Raw genomic sequence first — 27,512 nt, forward strand, 5'->3', positions numbered from 1 at the left:
AAAAAACACACACACACAAAAAAAAAACTTTGGGATGGACATGCTGTCTTTTCTATCCAGCCATGGTTTTATTTTTTTATTTTTTAAATTATTTATTTATTTTAATTAAAATAGATTTTTATTGATTTCAGAGAGGAAGGGAGAGGGTGGAGAGATAGAAACACGGATGATGAGAATCATTGATCTGCTGCCTCCAGCACACCCTAGAGGGAATCGCCTGCAATCCAGGCCTGTGCCCTGACTGGGAATTGAACAGTGACTTCCTGGTTCATAGGTTGACGCTCCACCACTGAGCCACACGGGCCGAGCTGCATATGGAATATTATACAGTAGTGAAATGAAACAGGCACAGCAATGGCAATGGGGGGAGGCAAGACACCGGTGCAGACAGTGCGCCCTGTGCATGTAAAATCCAGAAGCAAAGGTAAACTTCCAGGCTGCGCACGTGGGAGACAGACCTGAAGAACCGCGAGGACATGGTGTCCATCGGCATCAGGTGGTTGTCACTACGGGAGGAGAGGGTCTGGGATGAGAGAGGTGCCCATCCTCTTGGGGCTCCTGCTGTGCCCCGTTCCTGGGCCTGGGTGGCAGGTGGGCCAGCCCTTGTGTAATCCTATATAATAAAACCCTAGTATGCAAATCGACCCGATGGGGGAGAGACCGGCTGCCGTGACACACTGCAGGAGCTGCCCCCTGGTGGTCAGTGTGCATGAGCCAGGCTCCTGCTGGCGAGGGCGGCGCAGTGCTGGGAGCCTCTCCAGCCTGCGGCAGTGCGAAGGACCCCTCTGGGGCGTCCGACTGCGGTGCAGGGAGTGGGCCTAAGCCGACAGTCGGATGTCCCTGGAGGGGTCCCAGACTGTGAGAGGGTGCAGGCTGGGCACAAATGTCGTGCACCAGGCTTCTATTGTAGTAACTTATGAAACTACGTATTTCCTGTGCTTTTCTATGCTTCTTAATACTTCACGACAAACGATTTTAAAATAAAATAAAAATAATCTAATTTGTGTCCAACTCAAAAAATGCAGAAAACCCAAAGCACGTGTGTACTGAGTGGCTACGCTGCTGATCTTGAGCTGCTTACTACAGTGTTTCCCAACCTTCTCTCATGAGAATCACCTGGTGGAGTTGTTAAAACACAGATTCCTGAATCCCAACTAAGAAGTGCTAAACTAGAATTTTTGGGAACATATAGGTAAAATTGTATACTTAACTAGTGCTCTAAGACAGATTTTATATACAGAGCACTAAGTTAGGTATGCAATTTTACCTATATGTTCTCAAAAATTCTAGTTTAGCACTTCTTAGTTGGGATTCAGGAATCTGTGTTTTAACAACTCCACCAGGTGATTCTCATCATGAGAGAAGGTTGGGAAACACTGTACTAGATCATGTTTTACAAGGGCCTCACTGTCTGGTTAGGAATCCAGTCTCCTGTCTAACGGGCCCTTGGCCACCAGCCACCAGCCCCCCCTCAGCAAAGCGTCTGGCGTGGGGCTGAGGCCGGGAGTCAGTGCAAGAGATGGAGGCAGAGCCTCAACGCAGTGCACCTACCTGCTAGTGCTCCCTCCCCGCACCCCGGGCAGGACGTGGGCTCCTTTCTCCGTCCTTCCGTCCGTCCGTGTGTCCGGCTCTCCAGCTGGCAGGCGCCGTTGTCTTTGTTTTCGCTGCTTCCCTTTTTTGGGCTTCCCCGGGCTTTCCTGCCGTGGAATCCCTGTCAGCACATGTGCTTTTGTTTCCAGTTTCTGATCTCCAAGGCAGACGTGGCCCGCCGAGATCACAGCGGCAGGCGCTTACACCGTCAGGCCGCGCGGAGGGAGGCGGAGGCCCCGGCCCAGGCCTCGCCCGCCTCCGAGACGGCCCGCCAGCAGCTGCCCTGCACCGCCGGCCTGACAGCAGCACTGAGCAGGGCTCCTCCCGGGGCTGTCGCCTGCACAGCAGTGGGGCCGCAGCCCGGGGTCCTGCCCCCGGCTGTGAGCACGCAGTGCAGCACCAGAGGAGCAGTTCCGCGCGGAGGACACACAGCATCGCTCCTGGTGCCGGGCGGCTGGGCAGGCCTGGTCCTCTCGGGCCCCGGACGGCCCCAGGACCACTGCTCCCTGGTGCTCCGGTCCTGGCCGCCCTTTGGCTCCGGTGCACAGACTCGGGCTCCTCCCCACCTGCGCGCCCCTTGCACCGCGTGGTTCGCCTTTCTCTCTGGGTGTGGACACATAGCAAGCATCCTCTCCTTGCGCTGAGGCCGAAGGGGGCGGGGCGGGGGCATGGGCTGGGGCCTGGGCTCCACCTCCTGCAGGGCCGCTTCCTGGCCAGAGGCACCTGTGTCAGCCTCCGGGCGTGCCCAGGCCCGCAGTTAACCCTCAGTCTGAAGGCCCGAAACGCTGCTTTCCCACCACCTCTACGCGTTTGCCCGAGCTTACATGGCTTCCTTCCATCAGCACAGCCGTGGCAAACACAGAATCTCATTAGCTGTGACAGTCACATCTGACTTCAGGAGCATGGCAGACTGGACCTATTTTTATGTCCATGTATTAGCCAGTGAAACAGAACATTTATATTTAAACCAAGAAATCTGGCCCTAGTCGATTTGGCTCAGTGGTTAGAGCATCGGCCAGAGACGAAGGCCTCAGGTTCCATTTTAGTTAAGGCAGTGGTCGGCAGACTCATCTGTCCACAGAGCCAGATATCAACAGGACAATGACTGAAATTTCTTTGGAGAGCCACATTTTTAAAACTTCTTCTAACGTCACTTCTTCAAAATACTCGCCCAGGCCGTGGTATTTTGTGGAAGAGCCACACTCAAGGGGCCAAAGAGCCACATGTGGCTCCCGAGCCACAGTTTGCCGACCACAGGGTTAAGGCAACCAACCTGGGTTGCAGGCTTTGATCCCCAACACCCCCGCTCGGTCAGGTCCACAAGCGGAGGGACCAACGCGTGAGTCTCCCACATCCATGTTTCTCTCTCTCCCCCGCTCCCACTCCCTCTCTAAAAACCAGTGGAGAAAAATATCCTCTGTGAGGATTAACCCCCCAAAAAGGAAGAGGGCTCCAAAGATGGACTCTGTCCGTTTACCGCGCACGTGTGGGACTCCACGGGGCCCCTGTGGGCTGCTGGCCGGGCCTGGCGGCAGATTAGAAATCACAGTATTTCAGAAGCACTTAGCCTTACCGTGTGTGTGTTTAGAGTTATAGGAACCGAGAGCTTCCTTTTCCAGAGCCGTTTCCGTCCGAGGGCCTGCGAGCGCGGTGGCTTTGGTAGCGCCGAGCGTGGCTGCCGGGCCCTCGCGCCCCCACGGCGCTGGCTCCACGCCTGAGGCCGGCTGCCGGCGGCCTGCCTCTCCTTCCTCTCTGCATGGACTTAGAACGTCACTGCCCCAGGCTTGGCTTTCATTGCCTCCTGAGATGGTCACTCCTCCCGGTTTCCCGTGAGAATCCATACGGGATGTGAAGCCGTGGGTCTGGATACGGGCGGGCGCATTGCACCAGGTTCCCAGGCGCTCGGTGTTTGATACGTGTCCGCACTGTGAGCCTCGCCTGCGCTCCCTCTCCCGCGTCCCCGTGGCTTTAGGAGGGGCATGCTGCGTGCGCCGTGGTGGGAACTGGCTTCCGGTGACGGTCGGTGCGGGTGCAGATCGGGGTCCTCAGCAAACCCAAGCCACCCGTCCGCCCGCCTGCCCTGCTGCCGCGGGCCCACGAGGGGCACCCGCCCACACAGGCGGTCTGGTCTGGCGTTTCTGTCTCCAGTAAGCTTTTGTTCGGAAGGAATGGTTCCCTAGGACAGTGGGTGTGTGACGTGGCGGCTCCTGGCTGGTTTGTGTGAGCAGATTATCCTTTTGAAAATGAGCCTGGGGCAGAATTAGAGCTGCTTTCTTTTCTTTTTTTCAAGATGCATCTATTTGTTAACAATTTATTAATTTGTTTTGTTTAACAATTTATTAATGTCAGACGTAGAAACTCTTAATATTAATTGTAGAAACCCGAGAAGTCCCAGGAAGCCCATTTCACAGGCGCTGAGTGAGAGAATTCCCTGTGCAGGTGTCAGCATCGCACTGAGACCGAGGGTGGTGGTCGCCCTCGGCCGCTGACCCCCGCCTGCCGTCAGCTGTGGCGGTGAAGTGCGGGAGGAGAGCCTCGTCTCTGTTTGTCGGAGCGTCACCAGAGCGCCGGGCCCTGCAGTGCAGTGTGGCTGCTTTCACGTCTGCAGCCACAGCTGTCAGGCGCGCTTCCCACCGAGAAGAGCCGTCCGGCCGGGCACTGCACCGGCCGAACCGTCAGAACGCTCTGTCTGGTTTCATAGGAACCGCTGCCTCTTTCCCGTCGGCATCACCCACTGAATATTAAGGACAGGGATGGGTGTGACTACATTAAAGTGAGGAACCGTCCACTAAAAGACACGGTGAAGCCAGGCCATCAGCTGTGGAGAAGACATAGTTAACCAGGAGAGGATTCGTCGTCAGAGCACATATAGAGTGACCCTGCAGGCCAGTGTTGGGAAGACAGAACAGCCCCATTCCAAACGACAGGAAGGCAGAACCGGCCTTTCAGAGCAGGAAAGACCCAGCGACCGCCAGCACATGTGCAATTATCAGCGAGAAAACGGCACCCGGCCGTTCGCTGAGGCAGTGAAGGCTTTGGCCAGGCGCGTTGCTAGCCTGCTGGCCGGTGGGCCGGGCACGCCTTCAGCTCCCCGAGCTCAGGCGCCCAGGCCAGGGCCGGGCTGGCCGCTGCCGTGAGAGGCAGGTGGAGTCCGGGCTTCTGGGCCACGTCAGGCCTGTCAGCAGGCGCCTGTTTGGTTTGGTGTCTGTTGCTCCCCTTAAACGTGGAGAGGAGCCTCAGCCGCAGGCCTGACAGACAGCGGCCGCGGCCGGCCCACGCTGCTGGCGGCCCCGAGCTCAGCCTGCCGGGGCCCGGGGGCCGGCCCGGACGTGCCGCCGTTCAGACCGTCCCTGAGAGCAGCGCTGGGGACCGTACGCCAGGGAGCGCGCCGCGGAGCCTTCCACGCGGGGACAGGCGTGGGTCTGTCTGTGCCCACGAGAGGCGGGCGCACCCGGGGCGGGCGTGTGCTCGGGGCTCACGGATGCTTCATGTGCCGTGCACGTGGCCTTCTGTGGGGGTCAGCCGGTAGGTTTTTTGAAAGGCAAGCGAGGGGACCAGCAGGGGAGGTCTCACACCACCTCTGTCCTCCCAGGCAGAACTGTCCGAGCGCTGAGCCAGGTGAGCCTGGTGGAGGGGCCGGTGCCCGTGGTGACCCCGCCCTGCCGCAGGCGCCGCCGTGAGCAGCCGGGCTCTGAGCAGGCGAGGCCGGGCCTGGCGGGGACTGTGGCTGCGGCTGTGGTTACCTCTGGGCTCAGTCCTGGCCGCTGGCCGCTGGCCGTGTCCCCGCTGTGCGCAGAAGCAGGTGTGCGTCCTCAGTGCTGCGCCTCCTCGGGCTGTTTGTCCATCTGGGTCCCTGGTGTTTCTCTGGGGGTTTTAGGTTCCGCTTATTAATTTCTGCAAAACAGCCGAGGCCAGGGCACTGCTCTCCGCGTCCGTGAGCACACACACACCCCCTCTATCCCAGGCGTCATTCCCCCGGGCACTGCTTTAAGGGCTGTTTTTCTGACTCCACAGTGGTGTCATGGCTAGCGTGTACCTGCGGTTGACTTTCATGTACTGATCTTGTACCTGCAGCTTTGCTGTTGGTTCAGCTAGTTTTGGTTTATTCCTCAGTATGTTCTGTGTCATGTCCTCTGAACGTAGAAATAGTTTTACACCTTCCTTTCCAACCTGGATGCCTTTTATTTTTCTGGCCTAATTGCCGAGGAGGGGCATTTGTGGGGCCTTTCGCTTTTTTGTTTTGTTTTGAATCTTCACCTGAGGCAGTTTTTCCCCATTGCTTTTCACAGAGAAAACAGGAGGGAGAGGGAGCGAGGGAGGGAGCACACTGATGTGAGAGCAGCTCCCAGGTGCACCTGACCAGGTATCAGAGGGTCACTGCGCGGCCTGACACTCTAACCACTGAGCGCACACACACACACACACACACACACACACACACACACCCGAGGCCAGAGGGGCATTTGGGGAAGGCTGAGCCATCCAGAGAGGGAACCGCCTTGTCCTAGCATGTGTCGGTGCTGTGGTCAGCAGTCTCAACAGCGTATCTCACAGCCCGGCCACGGGGACCGGCCACGCCTGCTGTGCCCACGGGGAGGCACTGCGGTGCCCTTTACCCTCGCACAGCCGGTGCTGTCAGTGCACTGCAGACCCTCAGCGTTGGCACGTGCAGTTCTGTTCAGTCTTGGGTTTTGACGTGCGTCCTCTGGTCTCCCGGACCGTGTACATCTCCGCCTTCACAGCGTGTGCCGCTCCGTGTACACACCGCCCAGGGCCTCAGGGTGGAGGCCCGGACAGCGCGCCGAGCTGTGCGGCCCGCCGTCCGCGCAGACTTCTGTCCCCAGCTGGAAGCCGTGCCCAGCTGGAGGCGCCCGCCCCGGCCCTGCCCGTCTCTGTGCCGCTCGTGTGGCCGTCTCCGTGTGGCCGGCGTCCTCGTGCCCTCCTCCCCGTGGGCAGGTGGCGCCCGGAGTGGGCAGCACGTGGCAGGCGGCGGGGCCGCTGGGAGGGCCAGGGCCGGCAGGAGGCCAGGCTGGGGCACTGCGAGCACTTCAGCGGGAGCCTGCGGGCAGGCGCACAGGGTGCTGGGCTTGACTGCCGGCCACCGCAGCCTCGGCCCCGCCCCCTCCCCACCGCCCCGTTGGCCAGCGTCGGAATGGGGCCTCCGGTGGGAGCTGACAGCCCAGCTAGGGGTTCTCTGGGGCTTAAAGAACCTTCGAGACACAGCCGTGCCGCCAGGCTGTGAGGGTGGCGAGAGGTGCGGGGCGCGCGGGCAGGCTCCCGGTCCGGCCGGCTGCTGCTCCCGGCTGCACCGCGGCAGTGCTTGACTCGCTGTGTTTCCCCGGCAGAGGCCCCTCGCACCATGGAGCCGAGTAAGAAGATGGACCCTTCCGGCTCACTGCAGCCCAACCCATCGCTTAAGCTGCACCCGGACCACAGCGCGGCCGCCCCGGTGCTCGTCCCCGAGCAGGGAGGCTACAGGGAGAAGTTCGTGAAGGCCGTGGAGGACAAGTACAAGTGCGAGAAGTGCCAGCTGGTGCTGTGCAACCCCAAGCAGACCGAGTGTGGGCACCGCTTCTGCGACAGCTGCATGGCCAGCCTGCTGGGGTAGGTGCGGCTCTGGGCGCGTCTCCGTCCCTCGCTCTCTGGAGCAGGCTCCGCAGGGACCAAAGGGCCGGCCACCCAGGGCCCCGGGGGAGCACACCTGAGTGCGGGCTAGAGACCGGCCCGGCCCCAGCCCCATCGCACTGGCTGTCTCCCGAAGCACATGTAACGTCTCCCCTGCCACCTCGGTGGCCCCGGGCCTGGAGGAGACGCCCTCAGCCAGGGAGGGAGCCCTCAGGGCGTGCTCTGTGCGGGAGGGGCCGGGCCGGGCGGCCGGGTGTGCCCCTCACCGGGGGGCCTCCGCGGGGTGGAGCACGTGGAGGGATGTGGCTCCTGAGCCGGGCACTCCCAGAGGAGCCCAGCACGGCTGGTTTGGTGTCTGAAATGAAATGTCACTGTTACTGGAAGGGGCTTTCCAGATGGGACTGACCTGCTGTGCTAACTTCCTGTGAAGTTACCGGGACAGTCTGCCCCTTCCCTGCGTTCCACTGCCACCGCCAGCCGGCCCGCCCGGGGGCTCGAGGCTGACCTCGGGGGCAGGACCGGCCGGAGGCGGGCTCTGCTGACGTGTCTGTCTCTCCCCAGCTCTGCCAGCCCGAAGTGCACGGCCTGCCAGGAGAGCATCCTGAAAGACAAGGTATCGATTTGTCCTGGGCTGGGCGCTGGGCGGATTGTGCAGTGAGCGGGGCCGCGCGGGCAGGCCTGCCGCAGCCAGGAGGCGCCTGTGCACAGCGGGGGAGCGAGGAGGCGGGAGAAGGAGGAGCCCGGACCGGGGTCTTACTCAGAGACATGTGCGCCCTGGCGCCCTGCCCCCTGGGATTTCAGCCCCTTCCCTGCCCGCGTGCCTGTGTGCGGGCTCGGGCCTCGGGGCCTCTGTCAGACCGGAGGTGCCAGCTCCCCCGGCTCCCCCTGGGCGACCCCGCACGGCGCCTGTGCCCTCCTGTGCAGTCACACTCCCGGGCGCACTTGTCGTTGGAAATGGCTCACTGAAGTACTTAAAATGTCCATAAAACCTGGGTTCCCGTGTTTTGATTAATGAGCCTCACCGTTTCTTAAATGCAGGCCATTGCACTGCAGTGAAGTGCTGGCTCCGGGGCTCCTGGCTGCAGCGGCAGGCTGGCCTTCTGTCCGCGGCCAAGGTGCGGGGTCTGCGGGCCGCGCAGGGGCCGGGCCGGGCAGGGGGCTGGGGACCCCAGGGCACATTTAGAGATGGAATTAGCCATGCGTCCATCTACCTTTTCTTCCTTTTTTATCTTCATTGTTGGGAGTATTGCAAATGTCCCCTCCCCACAATGCCCCTCTCTCTGGTTCCCGCTCCCCCCTTCACCACCCTGTCTGTGTCCACAGGTAATGCATGTAAGATCTTTGGTTAGTTCCCCCCCTCCCCCCACCTTCCCTCTGAGATTCTTCAGTCTGTCCCATGTTTCCATGTCTCTGGTTCTGTTTTATTCACCAATTTATTTTGTTCATTAGTTTCCTTGTTTGCTTATTTTGATTTTTAGATATAATTGTTGATAGATGTGTATGTATTGCCATTTTATTGTTCATATTTTTCATCTTTTCTCCTTCTTCCTCCTCCTCCTCCTCCTCCTCCTCCTCCTCCTCTTCTTAAAGAATACCCTTCAGCATTTCATCTGATACTGATTTGGTAGTGATGAACTCTTAACTTTTTCTTGGCTGTGAAGCTCTTTATCTGCCTTCAATTCTGAGTGATAGCTTTGCTGGGTAGAGTAATATTGGCTGTAGGTCCTTGCCATTCATCACTTAGAATATTTCTTGCCACTCCCTTCTGGCCTGCAAAGTTTCTGTTGAGAAATCAGCTGACAGTTGTATGGTTCTCCTTTGTAGGTAACTAACTGCTTTTCTCTTCCTGCTTTTAAGATTCTCTCTATGTCTTTAACCCTTGGCATTTCAGTTATTTCTTCTTTACTTCTCTCGTTGAGGACTTCGTTCAGCCAGCTTTCACGCAGTTCTGAATGATGGTAGTTCTTTATTTTAGTTGTAATTTTTATGTGGTTGTGGGAAGTGGGAAGTCTGGTGTTTACCTACACCACCATCTTGATTCTCCTGCCTTTTCTTTCCAAGCATTTACCTGTTTCTAAGGACTTTGGTTGGTAACAGGGAAGGGATCATTCCCAAGAAAAACAAATCACCTGGTTCTACTCCTTATCATAACATGATAGCTAACCTTGTTCACACGCCTCTCATCAACGCAGCTGGAAGAAGTCGAAACTACAGACTGAGAGGTCTCTTCGTGTCTCGTTTCATTATTCAGTATTATTCCTTTTTTTTCCAATCGTTACTTGAGGATTTTTTTTTCCACTGAGGGAGAGGGAGAGAGAGAAATATTGATGTGAGACACATCAGTATTTGCCTCCTGCACGTGCCATGATTGGACTGGGGATGGAACCTGCAACCCAGGTACATGCCCTCGCCCTGGAATCGAACCCGAGATCCTTTAGTCCGTGGGCCGATGCTTTCACCACTGAGTACCCAGCCAGGGCAGTTCCTGTTTTTCAGTGGCGCTGGTAGCTGGAGGGAAAATGTTAGTTTTGTTGAAGAAGCATAAATGAGTCACGCCATGGGTCTTCATGGGGAAGGCCCTGGGAGACCAAGGCCAGGCGCGGGCGAAGGGCATGCAGCCCCGGGTCTGCGGCCGGAGCGCAGCTGAGTGTGTTAGCTCTGCAGCTGTCCTTCTCCCTTCTTATGTCTCCGGTCTGGAACGGGAACCTCAAACGCTTCCAGCGACTTCGACACAGAAAGGAAGCTTGCTTCTTACCAGTTAAAAATACCTGCTTGACTTTCGAATCTTAAATTATGACCTTTTTTAAAAAGTCCTGTTTGTAGCCGAAGCCAGTTTGGCTCAGTGGTAGAGCGTCGGCCTGTGGACTGAAAGGTCCCAGGTTCGATTCCAGTCAAGGGCATGTACATTGGTTGCGGGCACATCCCCGGTGGGGGGTGTGCAAGAGGCAGCTGGTCGATGTTTCTCTCTCATCGACGTTTCTAGCTCGCTCTCTCTCCTTTCCTCTCTGTAAAAAATCAATAAAATATATATTTTTAAAATAATAAAATAAAAAAGTCCTGTTTATAAGGAATTATATCTGACTCCAAATTAGTTTATTTTTAACTCTTACGCGCTGTCAATTAGCCGTGACCGGAGGTGAGCTCGGTGGCACCTTCAGGTCCGGCTCTTGGAGTGCCAGAGCCCAGCGGGAACTCGGTCCTGCTGGGCCCGCCTGAGACTGTCAGAGGGAGTCCAGCGTCCTCTGTTCAGTGTGACTCGGTTCCTTTTGGCTTCTCTAGCAAAGGACAGTAGTCAAGGTTGTGCTATTTAACTGTGTCTGCCCGGCCGGCGTGGCCCAGTGGTTGAGTGTTGACCTATGAACCAGGAGGTCACGGTTCAATTCCCGGTCAGGGCACAGGCCCCTGTTGTGGGCTCGATCCCCAGTGTGAGGCGTGCAGGAGGCAGCCGATCCATGATTCTCTCATTACTACTGTTTCTATTCCTTCCTCTCTGAAAACATAAAAATACGTTTAAAAAGTAAAATGAATAAACTGTGTCTTAGTGGGGGCAGCTTCTCCCTCTGTTTGTAGTCTGGGAAGGGAAGGCGGTCCTTCCTGCTCCGCGGCCCCGTACGGGAGCTCCCCTGCCGTTACCCAGTGGTCTGCGCTGTCCCAAGCCGCAGCGTGTGGCGCTGGGCCACTGACCCTCCTCTCCCGCCCTCGCAGGTGTTCAGGGACAACTGCTGCAAGCGGGAGATCCTGGCACTGCAGGTCCACTGCCGGAACGACGGCCGCGGCTGTGCCGAGCAGCTCGCCCTGGGACAGCTGCTGGTCAGTACCCAGCGCCCTGGGGCCCGGGGGACATCGCCTTCTGAGGCCAGCCTCACGTGAGGGCAGGCACGCCACGTGGGCATGGCGTGTCCCTTTGCTGACACCATTAGCAGGATCCTCACTGGGTATAAACTCGCCACCGCATTTGGAACAGAAAGAAATCTGTATCGAATTTTAATTTTGGAAGATCCGTTAAAAACCTCTTTTTTTTTTACTGTGAAATTCCACATAACTTCTTGTGTTTATTAGTATCATTTTATCCCTAAAGGATATTTGAATTGGAATAAAACAAAGTCCTTAGCAGATAACCGTGTATTTATCCAGGAAGAGGAGTTAATTCTTCAAAGCGGTATCGTTCGAGGAGCCATGAGTGGGCGTGGGCCTCGCGCCTCTGAGCCTGTGGCTCTGCCCTCCGGAGAGCCGGGCGGCAGATGGCACTGTCTGAGGGCGCTGACTGGGGGCTGAACTGGGCTGTCCGGGCCTTTGCTGCTGACTGAGCACTGGGGCTGTTGGTCTCCAGGTGCATCTGAGGAATGACTGCCAGTTTGAAGAACTCCCGTGCGAGCGTGCTGACTGCAAGGACAGGGTCCTGAGGAAAGACCTGCGCGACCACGTGGAGAAGACTTGCAAATACCGCGAGGCCACGTGCAGCCACTGCAGGAGCCAGGTCCCGATGATCACCCTGCAGGTGCAGTGTTCGCGTTCCCCCGCGTCTGCCCAGAATAGCGTTTAAGTGACCGTTCCAACAGGAACAGAGAAAAGCCGGGCGCAGATAGCAGTCTCCATCTGGCTTCATTTCAGAGTTAAGCTCCGTTTGTTTCACTCACTTTCATTTCTGTGATTCACGTGTTCGTCGCCGGGGCTGACTGCCACGTGGGTTGCCTGCGAAGACGAGTCGTCCAGATCGCCGATGGCTTGCCCCCTGTGTGTGGGAAGCACTGCCGTCTGTCCTGCAGAGGTGCGGGCTGTCTTCTCCGACCTCGGGTGTTTGGCCAGTTCAGTGCCGTGCGCGAGTTAGTCAGACCTTCTGTCTGCAGGTTCCAGGGCGGGTGTTGCAGATGAGGGCAGACTTTGAAAACAGCCCGTATGTGGCGCCCTCAGCATGGGTCCGCTTGGTGAACGAAGTACCAGCTGTGCGCAGGCGTTGTCCTGGGACCGGACAGTCCCTTGGGGAACACGCGGTGGGTGGTCCGAGGGGGGCCGTGGGGAGCGGTGAGCTGCATCAGGGAATCGGAGCATGCACTGCCCTCAGACACAGCGGCGAGCAGAGGGGGCAGAGGGGGTCCAGCTGAGCTGGAACCGGCTTGGAGTGGACTCGGGAGCTGTGAGGCCAGCGCACGCCCAGAACTGAACGAGGTCGAGGTGCCGAGGGTCAGGGGGCCGCCGGGAGCTGGGGTGACATTACATTCCCTGCCCTGTGCATCCAGCAAGGGTGACAAGTGGATGGGGCAGGGGCAGGGAGGCACCATGTTGGCCTGGACTGGTAGAGCAGGGAGGGGGCGGGGTTCTGGGGTGGTTTTGAAGGTAGAACCAACGGGATGAGCTGATAGCTCTGTATAGAGTGTGACGCCCGCGTTTATAGCTGGAGCATCCGGCTGAGCCGGAGGGCCTGCCGAAGTGGGGCCCGTGGGGCATTACAGGCTCGGGGGCGAGGGGCAAGGGGTGGTCCAGGCTCCAGAGGTGTGAGCAGCTGGCCTTGCAGCCATGGGTGGGTGTGACCGGAGAGCCCACGTCCGATGGGCACACGGTGCTCGCAGGCCTCTGAGACGGGAGCGGTCCGCAGACAGAGGCTGCGTCAGGTCTGGAGGGGGATCCCGGGGAGGGCAGGGCAGGTAGGAGGGGCGGGAGCTGACTGCCAGGTGAGGCAGGCGATGACTGGGGTCATCAGATGAGGCCACGGAGAGGGGCCGCTGGGTGCAGGGCGCAGCCGCATCCTGGTGGGTGCTCTGAGGCACTCACTGACCAGAATCCGGGAAAAGTCTTTGTTTTTGGTACAAAATCTTTATAATCTCCATGTTTGCCTGATGTGTACCTTTCTCATGCCTGTGGCTTTCTGCCATTGGGAAGCCTGTCCCTGATTCTGTAGACGCTCCCAGGCGGGAGGAGGTGGGAGGGCTGGGCTGCCCTGTGAGAGGAGCCATGTCTCGGCCGTGGCCGAGCACACCCTGCGTGCCCCAGGTGCACGCAGCTCCAGTCCTGCCCGCGGGGCAGGTTGCTGTCAGACACGCCCTGTGCTTCTTGCGAGAACCAGTTACCTGTTTGCAGAATAGAATCCAGGAATTAATTTGCATTTGCATGAGGATTTGTAGAGTGTGAGCTGCAGACAGCATGAGGGCCTGGAGTTAAAATAACGTGGAGTGCCTGTTGGGCCCGGCGAGTGGCTCTCGGGCGCACGCGGTGTGTGCACACGCTGTGTCTGTTCCCTCCCCTCGCTGCCCTGCAGCGGGACCAGCGCTCCGAGGAGGCCGGCTTGGTGCCCTGGGGGCCGTGCTGGCCTCGGTACACAGGTGGCATTTGGTTTGATCTGGGTCTTTTTTAAAAAAAATATATTTTATTGATTTTTTACAGAGAGGAAGAGAGAGGGATAGAGAGTTAGAAACATTGATGAAAGAGAATCACCGATCAGCTGCCTCTTGCACACCCCCTACTGGGGATGTGCCGGCAGCCAACGTACATGCCCTTGACCGGACTCGAACCTAGGACCTTTCAGTCCCCAGGCCAACACTCTATCCACTGAGCCAAACCGGTTTCGGTTTGATCTGGGTCTTAAATTTGTCAGCGGCAAACAGGTGAGAGGCACAGAAAGATAGTTAGCTAGTTTGGGGCATGCGCTGTGCCAGGAAACACTCAGGAATCTCACTGCGCTCTGGTGATCAGCTGTTTTAATGATGCAGACATGTCAGAGTATGTTAAGGCATGTGCTTCCATGCCAGTGCCTGTAACGCGCGGTCCCCACTCATGCACAGGCCGGTGCCCTGGCTTCCTCGCACACCTGTCCCCTGCTGGCGTGGCCGACTCCCTGTCTTGCTCCCTAAGCCTCGTCCCCCGGGGCCGGTGTGGTCCCCGCGCCCGTGCTGCTGAGACGCAGGTTGGGAAGCGCTGGCACTCGGACCGTTACTTCTCTCGGGAATCTCTCTTCTGTGTTGGAGCCAGTGTCAATGTTATGTCAGCGGGGCTGCATGTAGCATGATCTTACATTTAGTCTAGAAACGTCGGATATCGGTTGGTTGTGTTAGACTTTGTGAGAAGTCAGTTCCATAGGTCTCACTTCCCCGGAGAACGGTGTTTAGCGGGAGGGCCTGTAGGCACAGCCGCGGTGGAAGACAGGTTGGCGAACATCCCTGTGCCCGGTGAGTGACCCTCCTCTCCCCGGGAGGGGCGGCTGCGTGCAGCGCCAGCGATGGCCGCGCAGAGCCGGCGCTGTGGGGCAGGAGGGCACAGGGCATGGCGGCCCCTGTGTGACGCAGCATCACACACCTGTGAGCGGTGAGGCCCGCACCGCATGCAGTGCCGGTGAGCCTGGCAGCTCCCAGGGCAGAAGTCTGTTTTGATGACATTCAAACGCAATCAAAACAAAGCAGTGTCTTGTCTGGCTCAGTTACGAGTGTAAGGAAGCTTTCTGAGCAAAGGGAGGAGAAGCGGAGGTCAGAGGTTGGGGTGACTGTGGGGAGGCAGGGAGAGGCCAGGAGCACCCAGAAGGTGAGGCCAGGCTGGTCCTGCTGCAGCGCAGGTGGCATGGCTGCTCCATGTGAGTGTCCCAGTCCCACTCACTCCTCAGGCTGATGCCATCCGTGCGCTACGTTCTCGCACCAGGCCATGAGCAGCTTTCTGATGGGTGTGTTGTGGCTGCTATGACAAGTGTTTTAAAACAGTCCTGGAGCTGGAAACCCAAACCAGGGATGGCAGGCCGCACTCCTCCGAAGGCTCCGGGGAGCCCAGCCCCCCGCCCCGGCGCTCCTGAGTGCGGCCACAGCCACGAGGCTGGGGTCTGGCCCGTGTCCTTGTGGCCATCTTCCTGCCGCCCGTCCTCTCCTCGCGGGGGCCTCCCTGATCCACGCAGACCCGTTCCCGGTGAGCCCAGCTCTGAGGCTCCGGTGGGCGGGCGTGGGGAGAGGCAGGCGAGTCACAGGGACGTGAACGACCCCCGTGAAAGCCGCTGGCCACGCCTGTCAGAGAAGCACCGGGCGCCGTCCCCGTCCCTGTCGGCCTTTGGGAAGTTGGGTGGGACTGACGAGGCAGGTGCTGCCCCGCGGTGACAGGGTGTGCAGGGTTAGAGGGGACGCGGCCCTGTCTGTCCAAGTCCCATTGAAAGAGCCTCTGCCTGTAATGCCTGCACAGCCTGCTTCCTGACCTCTGACCTCAGGCACCATGCACAGATCTGCAGAGACGCAATGCAGAGGCATGGACTGCCTGGCCTGCGGCCGGACACTGCTCCCACCCCACTTCTCCCTCTGGTCCCTCCTGTCCTCCCTCCCCTCTGTTTGCACCCCAGCGTTCCTCCTGGCTGGCCTGTGCGTGAGGAGGGGATGGGCAGGCTGGTGAGGAGGCAGAGCAGTGCCTGGTGAGCTCTGAGGCCCAGGCTGACTCCTCCTTCACAGCGCCCGCCACCCCGCCTCTGCAGGGAGGGGCACCTGTCCGGTTTCCCTGGGCACGCAGGAGGCTGCACACGGGCAGGCGGGGGGAAGCCGCAGCCGGTGCCTCCGGAGGCCTGCGGTCCCGGGCCCTCCAGTGAGCTCCAGCAGTGTGGACTGGCCCCCGGACCTTGGGACCTGGCCCAGCAGCAGAGCAGCGTGTGCCGAAGGTCACCGCTGGCTGCAGGCCCCTGGAGACAGGCCTTAAAAGCACGTGGGAAAGCGCACTGCGGGGCTAGCTCCAGGCCCCGGAGGGGAGCATCCCCGCTCGCTCACTCACCCCCATGGCCACCCTGTCCTCCGCCCCACACCGGCCCAGTCAGAGCCAGCGCCTGGCCAGGCCCCCTCACAGCTCTGCAGCCTGTGGGAGGCCGGAGAGAAGCTGGGACGAGGAGCTGGGAGTGTCCCGGCCTGGCCCCTGGCGCCGTGCTGAGCACAGTTCCCCCTCCCCTCTCGGGCGCTGTCACCTGTCTGGTGCCTGCAGACCGAGCTGGTCAGTCCCCATCACTCAGGCCCCTGCGTGCCACCCGGAGGAGGTGCCATCCCGAGAGGAGGGCTCTTTCCCAGACACTGAAGACAATCTCAGTGAGATTTCAGGGCAGTGATTGAGGGACTCGGGGTCTGGCTGTTCAGGCACTTGAGAAGCATCATTTCCAGACTCCAAACTGAGAAGCCAGACGAAACCCGGCCCCGACAGCCCGCCCTCACCGCCCTCTCTGCTGCTGCACAGGCGCCGCCCGGAGCGCGCACTGCTCCGAGGGCTGCAGCTCGGACGGGGCCGCACCTTCCAACACTCCGTCAGCGTGAGGGCTTCTCCGGGCGCCAGGCCTCCGGTGGGCCGCGTGGGGCTGGGACGATCCATGTTTCGAAGCTGACGACACCTTGCTTTCCTCCTGCAGAAACACGAAGACACGGACTGTCCCTGCGTGGTGGTGTCCTGCCCGCACAAGTGCAGGGTCCAGACCCTCCTGAGGAGCGAGGTAAGGGCGCCGCGGCCTGGCCAGGGCCTGGGAGGACAGGAGCCGTGGACGCCTTCCCCGTCCCTCGGGAGACCTGGGTTTGAGATCACAATAGGAAAGCTCCCGCTGCTCCTGGGAGTCAGGGTTCAGAAGCAAGCGGGTAAAGGCCGCAGAGCGTGCAGGGCGAAGTGTGGTTACCATGGGAAAACGGACTGCGCCAGTGCGAGCACAGGAGACGCTGCTTTAAAGCAGGGAAGCAGGAAGTGCTGTAGGGTGACCTCAGAGACGCTGCCGAGCCTCTTGGGCCGCGCTCGCTGTGCCCGTGCGGCTGGCGTGGGAGGCGGGGCACCGGCTGGCGGCTGCGTTCCGGGGCCCTGGCAGGCGCCTTCCCCGCTGTCTGTCTTCGCATGGAAACGCCGAGGTCTTCACGTCTCTGCACCCGGTCCTGACCTGAGCCCTTGGGTACCACTGGACTGCCATTGGGCTCACTGAGGGCGTCCCCTTAGTCCTGGGAGCTCTGCTCTGAGAAGCCCCCAGCCGCTTTGGCCAGCTGGAATTCACCGCTGGATGCCTCCAGTCCTTCCCCATGAGTGGGAGACGAGGGGTGCGAGGACCCCAAGAGCCGCTCTCACTCACGTTGCGTCCTGCACAAGCTGACTGCGGACGAAGGCAGGCCTGGGTGGCGGGGCCCTGGCCCGGAGCGTGCCCCTCTGAGCAGCGGGCACACACTCCGCGGGGCGCTGCCGTCAGAGTGAGCGTGCCAGTCTGTGCTGTGAAGTGACTTCAGGCTTTTATACACTCCGCTGAATTTTTACTCACTCGGGGCTCTCTGACTTAGGGACGAACGCAGCCTCCATTTTGTCTGTGAGTTATTTTTATTTCAAAAAAACCGGCATTTATCTTGAGTTTCCGGTGAAAGGTGTTATTGGCGTATAGATTGTTCTCGCCTCCGTTTCAAAGAGCCTCCAGTCCTGTGAGGCTCAGAGGGACCATCATAAGGCCATTTAGGAAGAAGTGTGGCCTGGATGTCCAGCGGCGCCCTGCCCATCCGTGAGACTCAGGCCCCAACCCCAGCAGCAGCGGCTGCCGGCAGCTCCTTCTCAAGTTGAAGTTGCCCAGGCTGCGCTCTGCCAGCCTGTGGTGGACCTTCTAGGCGCTGCCTCGGGGCAGGCCTGACTCCAGGCTGGGGTCAGAGGAGCCTCCGATGTGCTGGGCTGCCGCCTGCCCCGCGTTGCCCCGCTCAGAGACCTGCAAAGTTTGCCATGGCCGGTCAGGTCCCGCCGGTCACCCCCTCGGTGGCCCTCAAAGCAGTCCTGTGGCCACTTTCCTCTCTGCCCCAAGTGCTGGCCTACAGGGAGGGGCCTGCTTGGTCCTGCAGAGGGACCCCCACGGGCGCTGGGGGTGCGGCCCTGGCCCACGTCAGACACGTGCCGCTGTTCCCATAAAGGTCTTCCCGAGTTTGCCGGGGAGGACGCATTTCCCAGCACAAGGAGGCTGTCCTCCCACAGCGTCAGCCCAGCGCCCAGCGCGCCCTGCCCGGGGGCCGCGCAGGTGTGGGCGGTCTGTGCGGACGAGTTGCCGGCCTGCAGCTCCATGGCCGTCCTCTCCCAGGCCCTCCCCCGTCAGCAGAGGTGACAGTTCAGACTCCGGCCAGCGCGTGCGGGCTCCTTGGGAAGTGCATTCGTGTGTGTACATGAGGCGTGTGCCCGGCTGCATCCCGGGTGCTTTCCTTTTTTGTGTTTCATGCAGTTTTCGTTTACAGTCTTTAAATGTGCATCTCAGTTCACGTTTCTTCCTCTCTTATCTCTGGCACTGCAGACGGCAGTCACGTTTCCAACAATCCTAACGAAAACTCGAGTTTAAGCAACGCTACAGTGAACGTATTTCCGTATATTGGTGTATCTGTGTACACACGTGACGATACGTGAGCTCACTGCCGAGGAGTCTGGGAGCCGTGGTGGGACGCACCCGCGGCTGTAACCGCCATCCGTGACGGTGCAGCCTGGGTGCTCCTGTGCCTCTAACCTGTTTGAGCATTTCCATGCGAACGTTCGTGCCAAACTCACGTCTCTTTCCGTTGCAGTTGAGTGCCCACTTGTCAGAGTGTGTCAATGCCCCCAGCACCTGTAGTTTTAAGCGCTATGGCTGCGTTTTTCAGGTCAGTATCCGACATCTGTCCTTCCCAGTTGCTGACATTCTGCCATGGGAGCCAGTTATTACATGAACTGTAACGTGCCACTTGTGGGCTTGGCATCTTTGCATGGAACCGGATCGCCCTGTTGCGGGTGACGGTGGGGTTTTGAGAGCTAAGGTCGGCACCTGTGCCAAGAGGAAGTCAGGATGCTCCCGTCTGAAACCAGCGAGCGAGAAGGTCGCGCAGCCTGGTGGCGGGTGGTTTGCAGCCAGACGGGCTGCGATGTTGGCAGTAGCGCGTATGAGTAAGTATGCGGCCGGCTGGTGTGAGCAGTGTACGCACCGGGGCACTGTGGTATGGGCCACACACACGTGTATCCATAAGTGCATTTTGCATATAAGTCACACTTCCTGGGACAGCAGCGTGGAAAGGACATGTCCGTCATTGCCATACCTGGGCAATGACAAACCTGTTTCTGACTTGTTTTTTTAAGTGTGTGTGTATATATAATATAAATATATATGTTTTTATTGATTTCAGAGAGGAAGGGCAAAGGAAAGAGAAATATCAGTGGTGAGAGAATCGTTGATCAGCTGCCTCCTGCACGCCCCTCACTGGGGATCAAGCCTGCAACACGGGCCTGTGTCCTGACCGGGAATTGAACATGGCCTCCTGGTTCATAAGTTGGTGCTCAATCACTGAGCCACACTGGCCGGGCTGTTTTTTTTTAACACCTGAGATTGCTAGTGAATTTGAACTGAGTTTCTATTGAAATGTGTATCTTAATAGTAAAACTATGAAAAGACAATATCTATTACTATTAAAGTATTTTATTTAATTTTATGTATGAGCCACACATCGTTACGAAGTTAGTACCGAGTTGTCCTTGGTGTACTAGTATTTTCTCAGGAAGTGAAGCCTGGAGCATGAAGAGGACTTTAGGTTCTCTCTGCCCCAGTCGCCACTGTGATGTCATGTGTAGTACCTTTCATTCTGTGTCTGTGTATGTATATGTTGACATATAGCAACACTTATGTCAACATATACATAGGAATATTCTCTGTACAGAGTATATGTTTTGGAGATCATTAAAATGCTTCCTGTGGCTTCTTAATATTCCAGTATCAAAACAAATTATATTTTCATGCCAATTATTTCCTTAAATATGGAAGTACTATTTGCTGACCTTGTTACTGAGATGGTCTGCATCTTATGTACTCTGTAGATGGTTTATTTTATGTTTATATGTAACTTCCTAAGCAGCCTTAGAACAGTGAGCACTCCATTTCCCAGTACAGTGAATGCCATGATGAGTTAATGTTTTGGTGAATTAGTCAGAACCCTAGTCTGATTACATGTTCACTAGATTACTGTATCAATATCTAGCCATAACCAAAGCTGTCCAAACCCATTTATATTTTAATGAAAAAATTTCTAAAGGAAGGAAATGATGTCTGAAATTCAATTTCTTGACGTTGTAAGTATGAAACAGCCGAGAAGGCACTTGGTGAGAGCAGCTTAGGAGCGAAGCCGTGAGCCTGGGTCCCTGTACAACTGCAGAGCTGCGTCCCGCACGCCCGGAATCAGTCACACCCCAGGAGCTAGGCTCCCCTTCCCGCTCAGGCTGCCTTCCGTCGGGCTGTCTCCGGGCTCTGCGCTCCTGAGGCGAGGGCTAATGCCCGCACTTTGTTCTGCAGGGGACGAACCAGCAGATCAAGGCACACGAGGCCAGCTCCGCGGTGCAGCACGTGAATCTGCTGAAGGAGTGGAGCAGCTCCCTGGAGAAGAAGGTAGGACACCGCACGCTGCTGCTCCTCCGAGGTTTCCTCCACTTCGAGGAGAGACCTTGGTCACAGGGATTAGCTGTTTGAGGGTGAACCAGCGCCCAGAGATGGCCAAGTAACCTCTCCTCACAGTCTTTTATAAATGAAGGTGTTGGCATTTTTTTTTTCTTTTTTTATTGCAAGCACATGTGCCGAGCTTTTTAAAAACCAAGTGTGGTTATCTTAGCACTAGAGGCCCGATGCATGAAGATTCATGCAAGAATAGGCCTTTCTTCCCCTGGCTGCTGGCCCCGTCTTTGCTCTGGCCCCGGGGCCACCTTTCTGCCTTCTCACACTGCCCAGAGGCCCGGAGTGGCTTGGATGGTACAGAATGCCTGCGTCCTACTCCACCCTTGGTTGCTCAGGGCCCATGTATGCAAATTAACCTGCCAGCTTTGTTGTGTTAATTTGCATATTCACTCTTGATTGGCTGGTGGGTGTTGCAAAGGTACGGTCAATTTGCATCTTTTTTATTAGTGTAGATTGCTCTGAACAGGGACTACCACACATGCAGACCTTCCTCTCCTGTAAATGAAGTCAAATTGGGCGCCAGGCTTGTTCATTCCCACACTGGCTATGGCTGCAGCCAAGTGGAGCAGCTGGGACATCATAGGCCACACAGCTCCCATCCTGCCCTCTGGCTCTTAGAGAACGGGTGCCAGCCCCAGACAGGGAAGGCATCTCCATGTCACAGAGAGGCTTTCACAGTCCGGCCAGAAACACATTCCGACATGCACCCACTCGTCATGCGTGTGTGAGCGCACACATAAGAGCGGGCATCACAGGACCCTCCCCCACACCACAAGTGTGTGGCACTGTGGGAGCTGGGGCACCGAGCAGGCCCCTTCCCCAAAGGGACTCGCCCTGCTGCCCTTCCAGGGACTGGGTGTGGGCTGGGCTGTTAGCAGCCCCTTCCTGGGAGCTGGTCCATGGCATGCCACCTGGCAGGCCTTCTTTCCGAGGAGAAGGAGAGAACTCTGAGAGTAGATGGCGTTGTCCGGGGACCACTCGCTGCGGGTTATTACAAAGTGAGAACTGGCGCCAGCGCACTCGCACGGAGAGCACAGCGGAGGTCCTGAGTGGGCGAGCAGCCGGCAGCCTGTCTGAGGCCCGAATGCCGTGTCAGTTAGATCCAGGCGCTTGCATGTCCCCGTACCCGAATGCAGCGTGCTTCAGCGGAGGTGCCCGCTGGAGAGGCACACGCACGCGAGAAGGGGGCCGTTGGACGCGCAGTGGACGTCTGAGTCACACATGGTGTCCTGTCAGCCGTGGTGTCTGCGCTCTGTTCTCAGTGGTTTTCCTAGAAGCCTTTCTTCGAAGACTACTCTGTTTCTGCCTTTTCAGTGTATGTGCTGCCGAGGCGAGCACAGTTTCTGCCTTTTTAAAAATTAGGGTCTTGCCCTGGCCGGTTTGGTTCAGTGGCTAGTGTCGGCTCGGGTGCGATTCCAGTCCAGGACACGTACCTCTGCTGCAGGCTCCTCTCCTGCCGGGCTCTGTCAGGGTGCGTGCAGGAGGCAACCAGTGGATATCGATGTTTCTCTCTGCCTTTCCCTGTCTCTTCCACTCTCTGAAAGTCAGTGGAAAAACACCTTTAGGTGAGGAATTAAAAAAAAAATTATAGGCATAGACCTCAGAGCTTTAGTCTCTCCAATTCTCATTCACTTAAAGGCACTCTCGCCACTAGAAGAACTGGCTTCTCCAGCGGCAGGAGTTACGGCGCTGTCTGCCTGACCGGGGCGGCGCTGTCCAGCGGCTCAGGCTGGGACCCTGTGGCCTCCCGCCCGGAGGGCTCCCTCTGTGAGCACTGGGTCGGCGCAGGCGCCGGGAGTGGGCTCTTGGTGCTGCTCCGGGGTCTGTCCGTCCAAGGGCCCCCAGCCCCTGCTCCTCCCCCTCCCCCCCCCGCCTTGCTCCTCACCGGCCCGGAGGTGACGGGCCTCCTTACAGGGCCCCGGGCGGGCGGGCGGGCACTGGAGCCTCTGGCCGCCCTGGGCGGGAATGGAGGGGGCCCGGCGCAGAGGCTGCTCCTCACACTCGGTCCAGCCACAGAAAGCTCCTGTGAGGCCGCCTGGAGCTCCGCCACCCCCTCCACACCTGTGGGTGTGACATAGACACAGGGGGAAGGGCGGGCTGGTGTGGGGGAGGGTCCTGTGATGCCCGCTCTTACGTGTGCGCTCACACACGCGTGACGAGTGGGTGCATGTCGGAATGTGTTTCCGGCCGGAGTGTGAAAGCCTCTCTGGTAAGAGGTTTGTTATTAATTCTCAGCAAAAGCTTCAGAGCATCTCGTTGGTTCTGAGGCCGGGCCGCACAGCCGCGTGCACATCCCGGGGGCAGGGGAGAGGGCCTGGGGGGGTGTCTCTCGGAATCCCTCCTGGGCCCGGCACTGGGAGCGGACTGCTGTTCGTGTGAATCGCATTGGTTCGCTTACGGGGACCTCCCTTCCAGGTGTCCTTGCTGCAGAATGAAAGTGTGGAGAAGAACAAGAGCATACAGAGTTTACACAACCAGATATGCAGCTTTGAAATTGAAATCGAGAGACAAAAGGAAATGCTGCGAAATAATGAATCCAAAATACTGCACTTACAGGTAAGAGGCTCACCTGGCTGGGCGAGGGCGGGAGGCAGAGGGCGGAGGGCGGGGGGCGGAGGGGGGGGCGGGGGGCAGATGGCGGGGCGCGGAGGGCGGAGGGCGGAGGGCGGAGGGCGGGGGGCGGGGGCGGGGGGCGGGGGGCGGAGAGAGGGGCGGGGGGGGCAGATGGCGGAGGGCTGAGGGCGGAGGGCGGGGGGCGGGGGGCGGAGGGCGGAGGGCGGGGGGGGGGGGGGGGGACGGAGGGCGGAGAGTGTGGAGCGGGGGGCGGGGGGGGGGGGGGGCGGAGGGCGGAGGGCGGAGGGCAGAGAGTGGGGGGCGGGGGGTAGGGGCCAGAGAGTGGGGGGCGGGGGGCGGAGGGCTGAGAGTGGGGGGCGGGGGGCGGAGGGCGGCGGGCTGAGGGCGGGGGGCGGGGGGCGGGGGGCGGAGGGCGGAGGGCGGAGGGCGGAGGTGGGGGCGGGCCCCAGGACAGGTCTCCGGATTGCCCCGGGAGGCACCTCCCCTTGCTCCCGGCCAGCGGCCCAGGCAGGCTCCTCCCTCCTCTCCGGAGAGCAAACACCATCCCTCTCTGTGCCTTTGGCTGCTGGGGTTGCGGCCAGACTCCAGCCGGTGACACAGTTAGTTTTTTACTATTGAGGCTTTCTTGTCCATCGTGGTGACGTGTGAAGTGAAGTGAATTTCCCCGTGGGCCCAGAGCGCTGGGCCTGGTCAGAGTGATGATCCTCGCCTGCTGCTCAGCCTCCCAGGCCCGTCAGCGGGTCGTCACGGACACCAGTGCCCGGCAGACGCTCCGGTGCCCAGCGCCGTCTCCCGGCCTCGCCCGGGGGGCCCGGGCTCCGCACGGGCGCGGGGAGTGCCTCTCGCCGCCTCAGCGCTGCACAGGGACCGCGGCGCCAGCTCTGTCCGCACTGCGCTGTGCTTGTCAGAGGGGGGAGAGACGCGCCGACGTGCTGGCCTGTGTTAGGAAAGGTGCAGGTTACTAGAGTGAAGAGCCAGAAAGTACTGCGTCACGTAAACCACCACAAGCCCCTGCGGAAAGTCCCTGGTGTCGTTTTTTCATCTTCACCCAAGGATATTTTTAGAGAGTGCAAGTGGGGGTATGCGGGAAGAGAGAGAAACATTGATGTGAGAGAAACACATTGATTGGTTGTCTCCCGCATTTGCCCTGACCTGAGGATCCAACCTGCAAGCTAGGTACATACCCTTGACGTGGGTATGGAACTGGAGATCCTCCTGTGCACAGACCAGTGCTCTAACCATTGACCCACCTGGCCAGGGACCTCACCGGCCTGGGGCTCAGGACGAGCCATTGTGGTGAGCTGCTCTATTGGGCCTGGGCTCAGGAGCGCATGGAAAGGCTGAGGAGGTACCACTCATTAACATGCCAGCCACGTAGGAAGGGTGCCAGGAGTGGCTCATGGGTAACCAAGACGTGGGGATCTGACGATGAGGTCATGGTCGCCCTCGTAGAAACCTCCAGGTCCTCTGCATTCGCTTCCTCCTCTTCCGGTGAGAAAAGCTGGAACTTAACGTCCTTTTCTGTAGAGCTTAATCGTCCCACTGTGCGTTACATTTTAAAACTGCTGCGATCCATAAGCCCGCGCTCTAAGCCAGGCGGACCCCTGCGGGGCGAGGTGCGGCGCACAGCGGCGGCCGCGCAGTGACCGGAGGGAGGGTGGCTCAGTGGTGTCCTCCGGAGGGCGGGGACAGGCTGTGTCCGCACGGGGCTCCCAGCGGTCCACCGGGAACCCAGCGGAGGGGGTGCCCGGAGGGAGAGGGGTCCTGTCCGGCTCAGCAGACGTGGGTCCTCTGAGCCCCGGGGTGCGCCAGACGTGCCTGTCAGCCGGCGCTTCCTGTCCGTCCTGCAGGCCCCTCGAGCCGAGCCCGGCGCCGCCCGCACCTGCCGCTACTTCCTTCCTCAGCCAGCCCCCTCCCAGCCGCCCCAAGAAGTGTGCCTTACGCGCTGTGCTGTGGCCAGAGATGCTCAATGGCCGGCCACGTGTCCCCAGCAGACATGGGTCGCTGCCCGCCCACCTTTCCTGACAGGCTGCTGTCAGACACCTCGGTGGCCAGGTGTCAGTGCCACCTCCTCCAGGAAGCCTGCCGGCCCCACCCTTCCACTGCCCCGCAGCCCCCGCCTCGGGCCCAGTCCCGCGATGGCGGGTGTCGCGGTCCGTGTGGTCCCCTTCCCGCTCCGCCCCCGGGGCCCTGAGCCGAAGGCACGGGCATCTGAGCAGGGGCTCCCCGGACGGGAGCCGTCAGGCCGGCAGGGGCTTCTACGGGGCCTTTTCCTTCATGGGAAGCGCCTGGGAGGACCACGGCTCTGGCAGTGGCGGGGCCGGGAGCCGGTGTGCCGCAGCAGCCCTCGCTCCTTACCCCGCGGTGTGCGGCGCGTCATCCGCCCCGGCCGCCCCGAGGGTTTCCTCAGGGAAACACGCAGCCGAAGGAGCCGCCTGCTGGCTTTCCCGAGAAAGCGCGGCCTGGACCGGCCCTGCTTCAGGCGGTGCTGTGCGTACAGCAGCCATGAGAGGCCGTTGCCGCTGTGTGGCACTCCTCACGCAGAACTGGGCTGAGCTCGCTGTGAGCAGGCCCGTGTTCCGGAGCCGGGGCCTGGCTGTCCGACCGGGAGCTCATTGTCAGACACCACAGCCTGTCCTTGTGCCACGTGCCCGCAGGCTGCTGTCCCAGGCACCTCCCGGGGCAGGGGGGGGGGGGTGTGCAGGAGGCTCCACGAGTCACGCATGTGGGCGTGTCCGGGCCGCTCCGCTCCTCGGCCACCAGGGCAGGGCTGGGCAGCCCTGGGAGCAGCCGTCACCCGGCAGGGAGAGCGCAAGCCGTGAGGCACCGGGTGTGATGCTCGTAGTGTGAGGGGGGCTGTGCCCGAAACGCACCCCAGACACCGCCTCAGAGTGGAACACGGGCCCGCATGGGAGAGGTGTCCTCTGGCGGGACCATCTTTCCTTTTAACACCAGCCCCTCCCAGCCTTCCTGGGAAGAAGAGGGAGAACAGCACTGCTTTTACCCCAAAGAAGTAAGCCATGTTTGTCCCTTCAGGGTTAGTACCAGCCCCAAAGGTGCTGAAACTCAGTGTTTAAAAATAGGCTCTCAAAAGGGGAAGTGAACTTGGCCCCTGCCCCCCCGCCCAGTTTAATGGGGCACATTGCCCAGCCTCCAGGAGCTGTGTCTCAGGATGCAAATTCTTTTTAGCAGTGAAAACTCTAGGCCCCGGCCTGGCCCGGCAGTGGCAGGCCAGTCCTTTAGCTGGCGGCGGTCTCGCTCTTCAGTCCCGCAGGGATGTGAATGTCTGTGCTTCTGGGAGGAAAGGGCTTCTGGATCCTCTGAATTAAAACATCTAAAACAGCAGAGCCGGCCACCGGGCTCCGTGGGTGAGCATTGGCCTCCGGACCAGGAGTCACGGTGCAGTTCCCACTCCGGCACAGGCCCAGGTTGTGGGCTTGATCCCCAATGGGGGGTGCAGGAGGCAGCCGATCAATGACTCTCTCATCCTTGATGTTTCTCTCTCTCTCTCCCTTCTCTGAAATCAATAAAAACAATGTTTAAGTTAAAACAGCATAAAGTCAGGCCTCGCGTCGGTAGTGTGTGCGGACCAGCAGTGTGGTGTCTGTGCCCTGGAGGGCATGGGCGCTGAGCAGGGAGCACGCGCGCGCGCGCGCGCGCGCACACACACACACACACACACACCCGCCTCCATTACCCCAGCCCTGGGCCCAGGCAGCCGGGGGGAGGCCACGTTGGCCCCGCTGATGGCTCCAGAGCGTTCCCAGAGAGTGCTAACCGTGTTTGCCTCTTGATGCTTTTGGTTTGGAAGCGAGTAATCGACAGCCAAGCAGAGAAACTGAAAGAGCTGGACAAGGAGATCCGCCCCTTCCGGCAGAACTGGGAGGAAGCGGACAGCATGAAGAGCAGCGTGGAGTCCCTGCAGAACCGGGTGACCGAGCTGGAGAGCGTGGACAAAAGCTCGGGGCAGGCGGCCCGCAACACCGGTGAGCCGGCCGGCGGGCGGGCGGGCGGGCGGGCGTGTCTGAGGGACCGGGGCGGCACCCTTCGCAGACTCCTGCCGCCCTGGTAAGCCTAGTGGCTCACGTGAGGGGTAGGCGGTCCCGTCACGTGGGCCCAGGACGCCCCGGTTACGGTGCAGCCGGTGCCAGGCAGCAGGCCTGCTGAGGTGCCTTTGGCTGAAAGAAATGGGTCCCGCAGACTCGTCCCCTCCAGGCGAGGGCAGGGCCAGCGGGCAGGTGCCCGGGGGAGGGCAGGGCCAGCGGGCAGGTGCCCGGGGGAGGGCAGGGCCAGCGGGCAGGTGCCCGGGGGAGGGCAGGGCCAGCGGGCAGGTGCT

At 59.6% G+C, this 27,512-nt stretch overlaps 1 protein-coding gene across 5 annotated transcripts in view; it reads left to right on the plus strand.

Moving 5' to 3' along the window:
- TRAF3 (TNF receptor associated factor 3) overlaps positions 1-27,512 on the plus strand; it is an 81,065-nt gene that overhangs the window by 48,945 nt on the left and 4,608 nt on the right. For 2 of the 5 annotated variants that reach the window (XM_036429020.2, XM_036429019.2), the window contains exons 4-12: positions 6,946-7,194; positions 7,777-7,828; positions 10,921-11,025; positions 11,546-11,713; positions 16,556-16,636; positions 18,699-18,773; positions 20,447-20,539; positions 23,018-23,158; positions 26,988-27,162. In XM_036429020.2, the coding sequence (XP_036284913.1) occupies positions 6,950-7,194; positions 7,777-7,828; positions 10,921-11,025; positions 11,546-11,713; positions 16,556-16,636; positions 18,699-18,773; positions 20,447-20,539; positions 23,018-23,158; positions 26,988-27,162 (1,135 nt within the window). In that variant the 5' untranslated portion in view covers positions 6,946-6,949. Of the gene's footprint in view, positions 1-6,935; positions 7,195-7,776; positions 7,829-10,920; positions 11,026-11,545; positions 11,714-16,555; positions 16,637-18,698; positions 18,774-20,446; positions 20,540-23,017; positions 23,159-26,987; positions 27,163-27,512 lie in introns of all 5 variants that reach the window. The other 3 variants (XM_045578361.1, XM_036429021.2, XM_036429022.2) reach the window with 3 other exon arrangements.

This window comes from Pipistrellus kuhlii, unplaced genomic scaffold (genome assembly GCF_014108245.1).
Source record: "Pipistrellus kuhlii isolate mPipKuh1 unplaced genomic scaffold, mPipKuh1.p scaffold_m20_p_97, whole genome shotgun sequence".
In the NCBI taxonomy this organism is placed as follows: Eukaryota; Metazoa; Chordata; class Mammalia; order Chiroptera; family Vespertilionidae; genus Pipistrellus; species Pipistrellus kuhlii.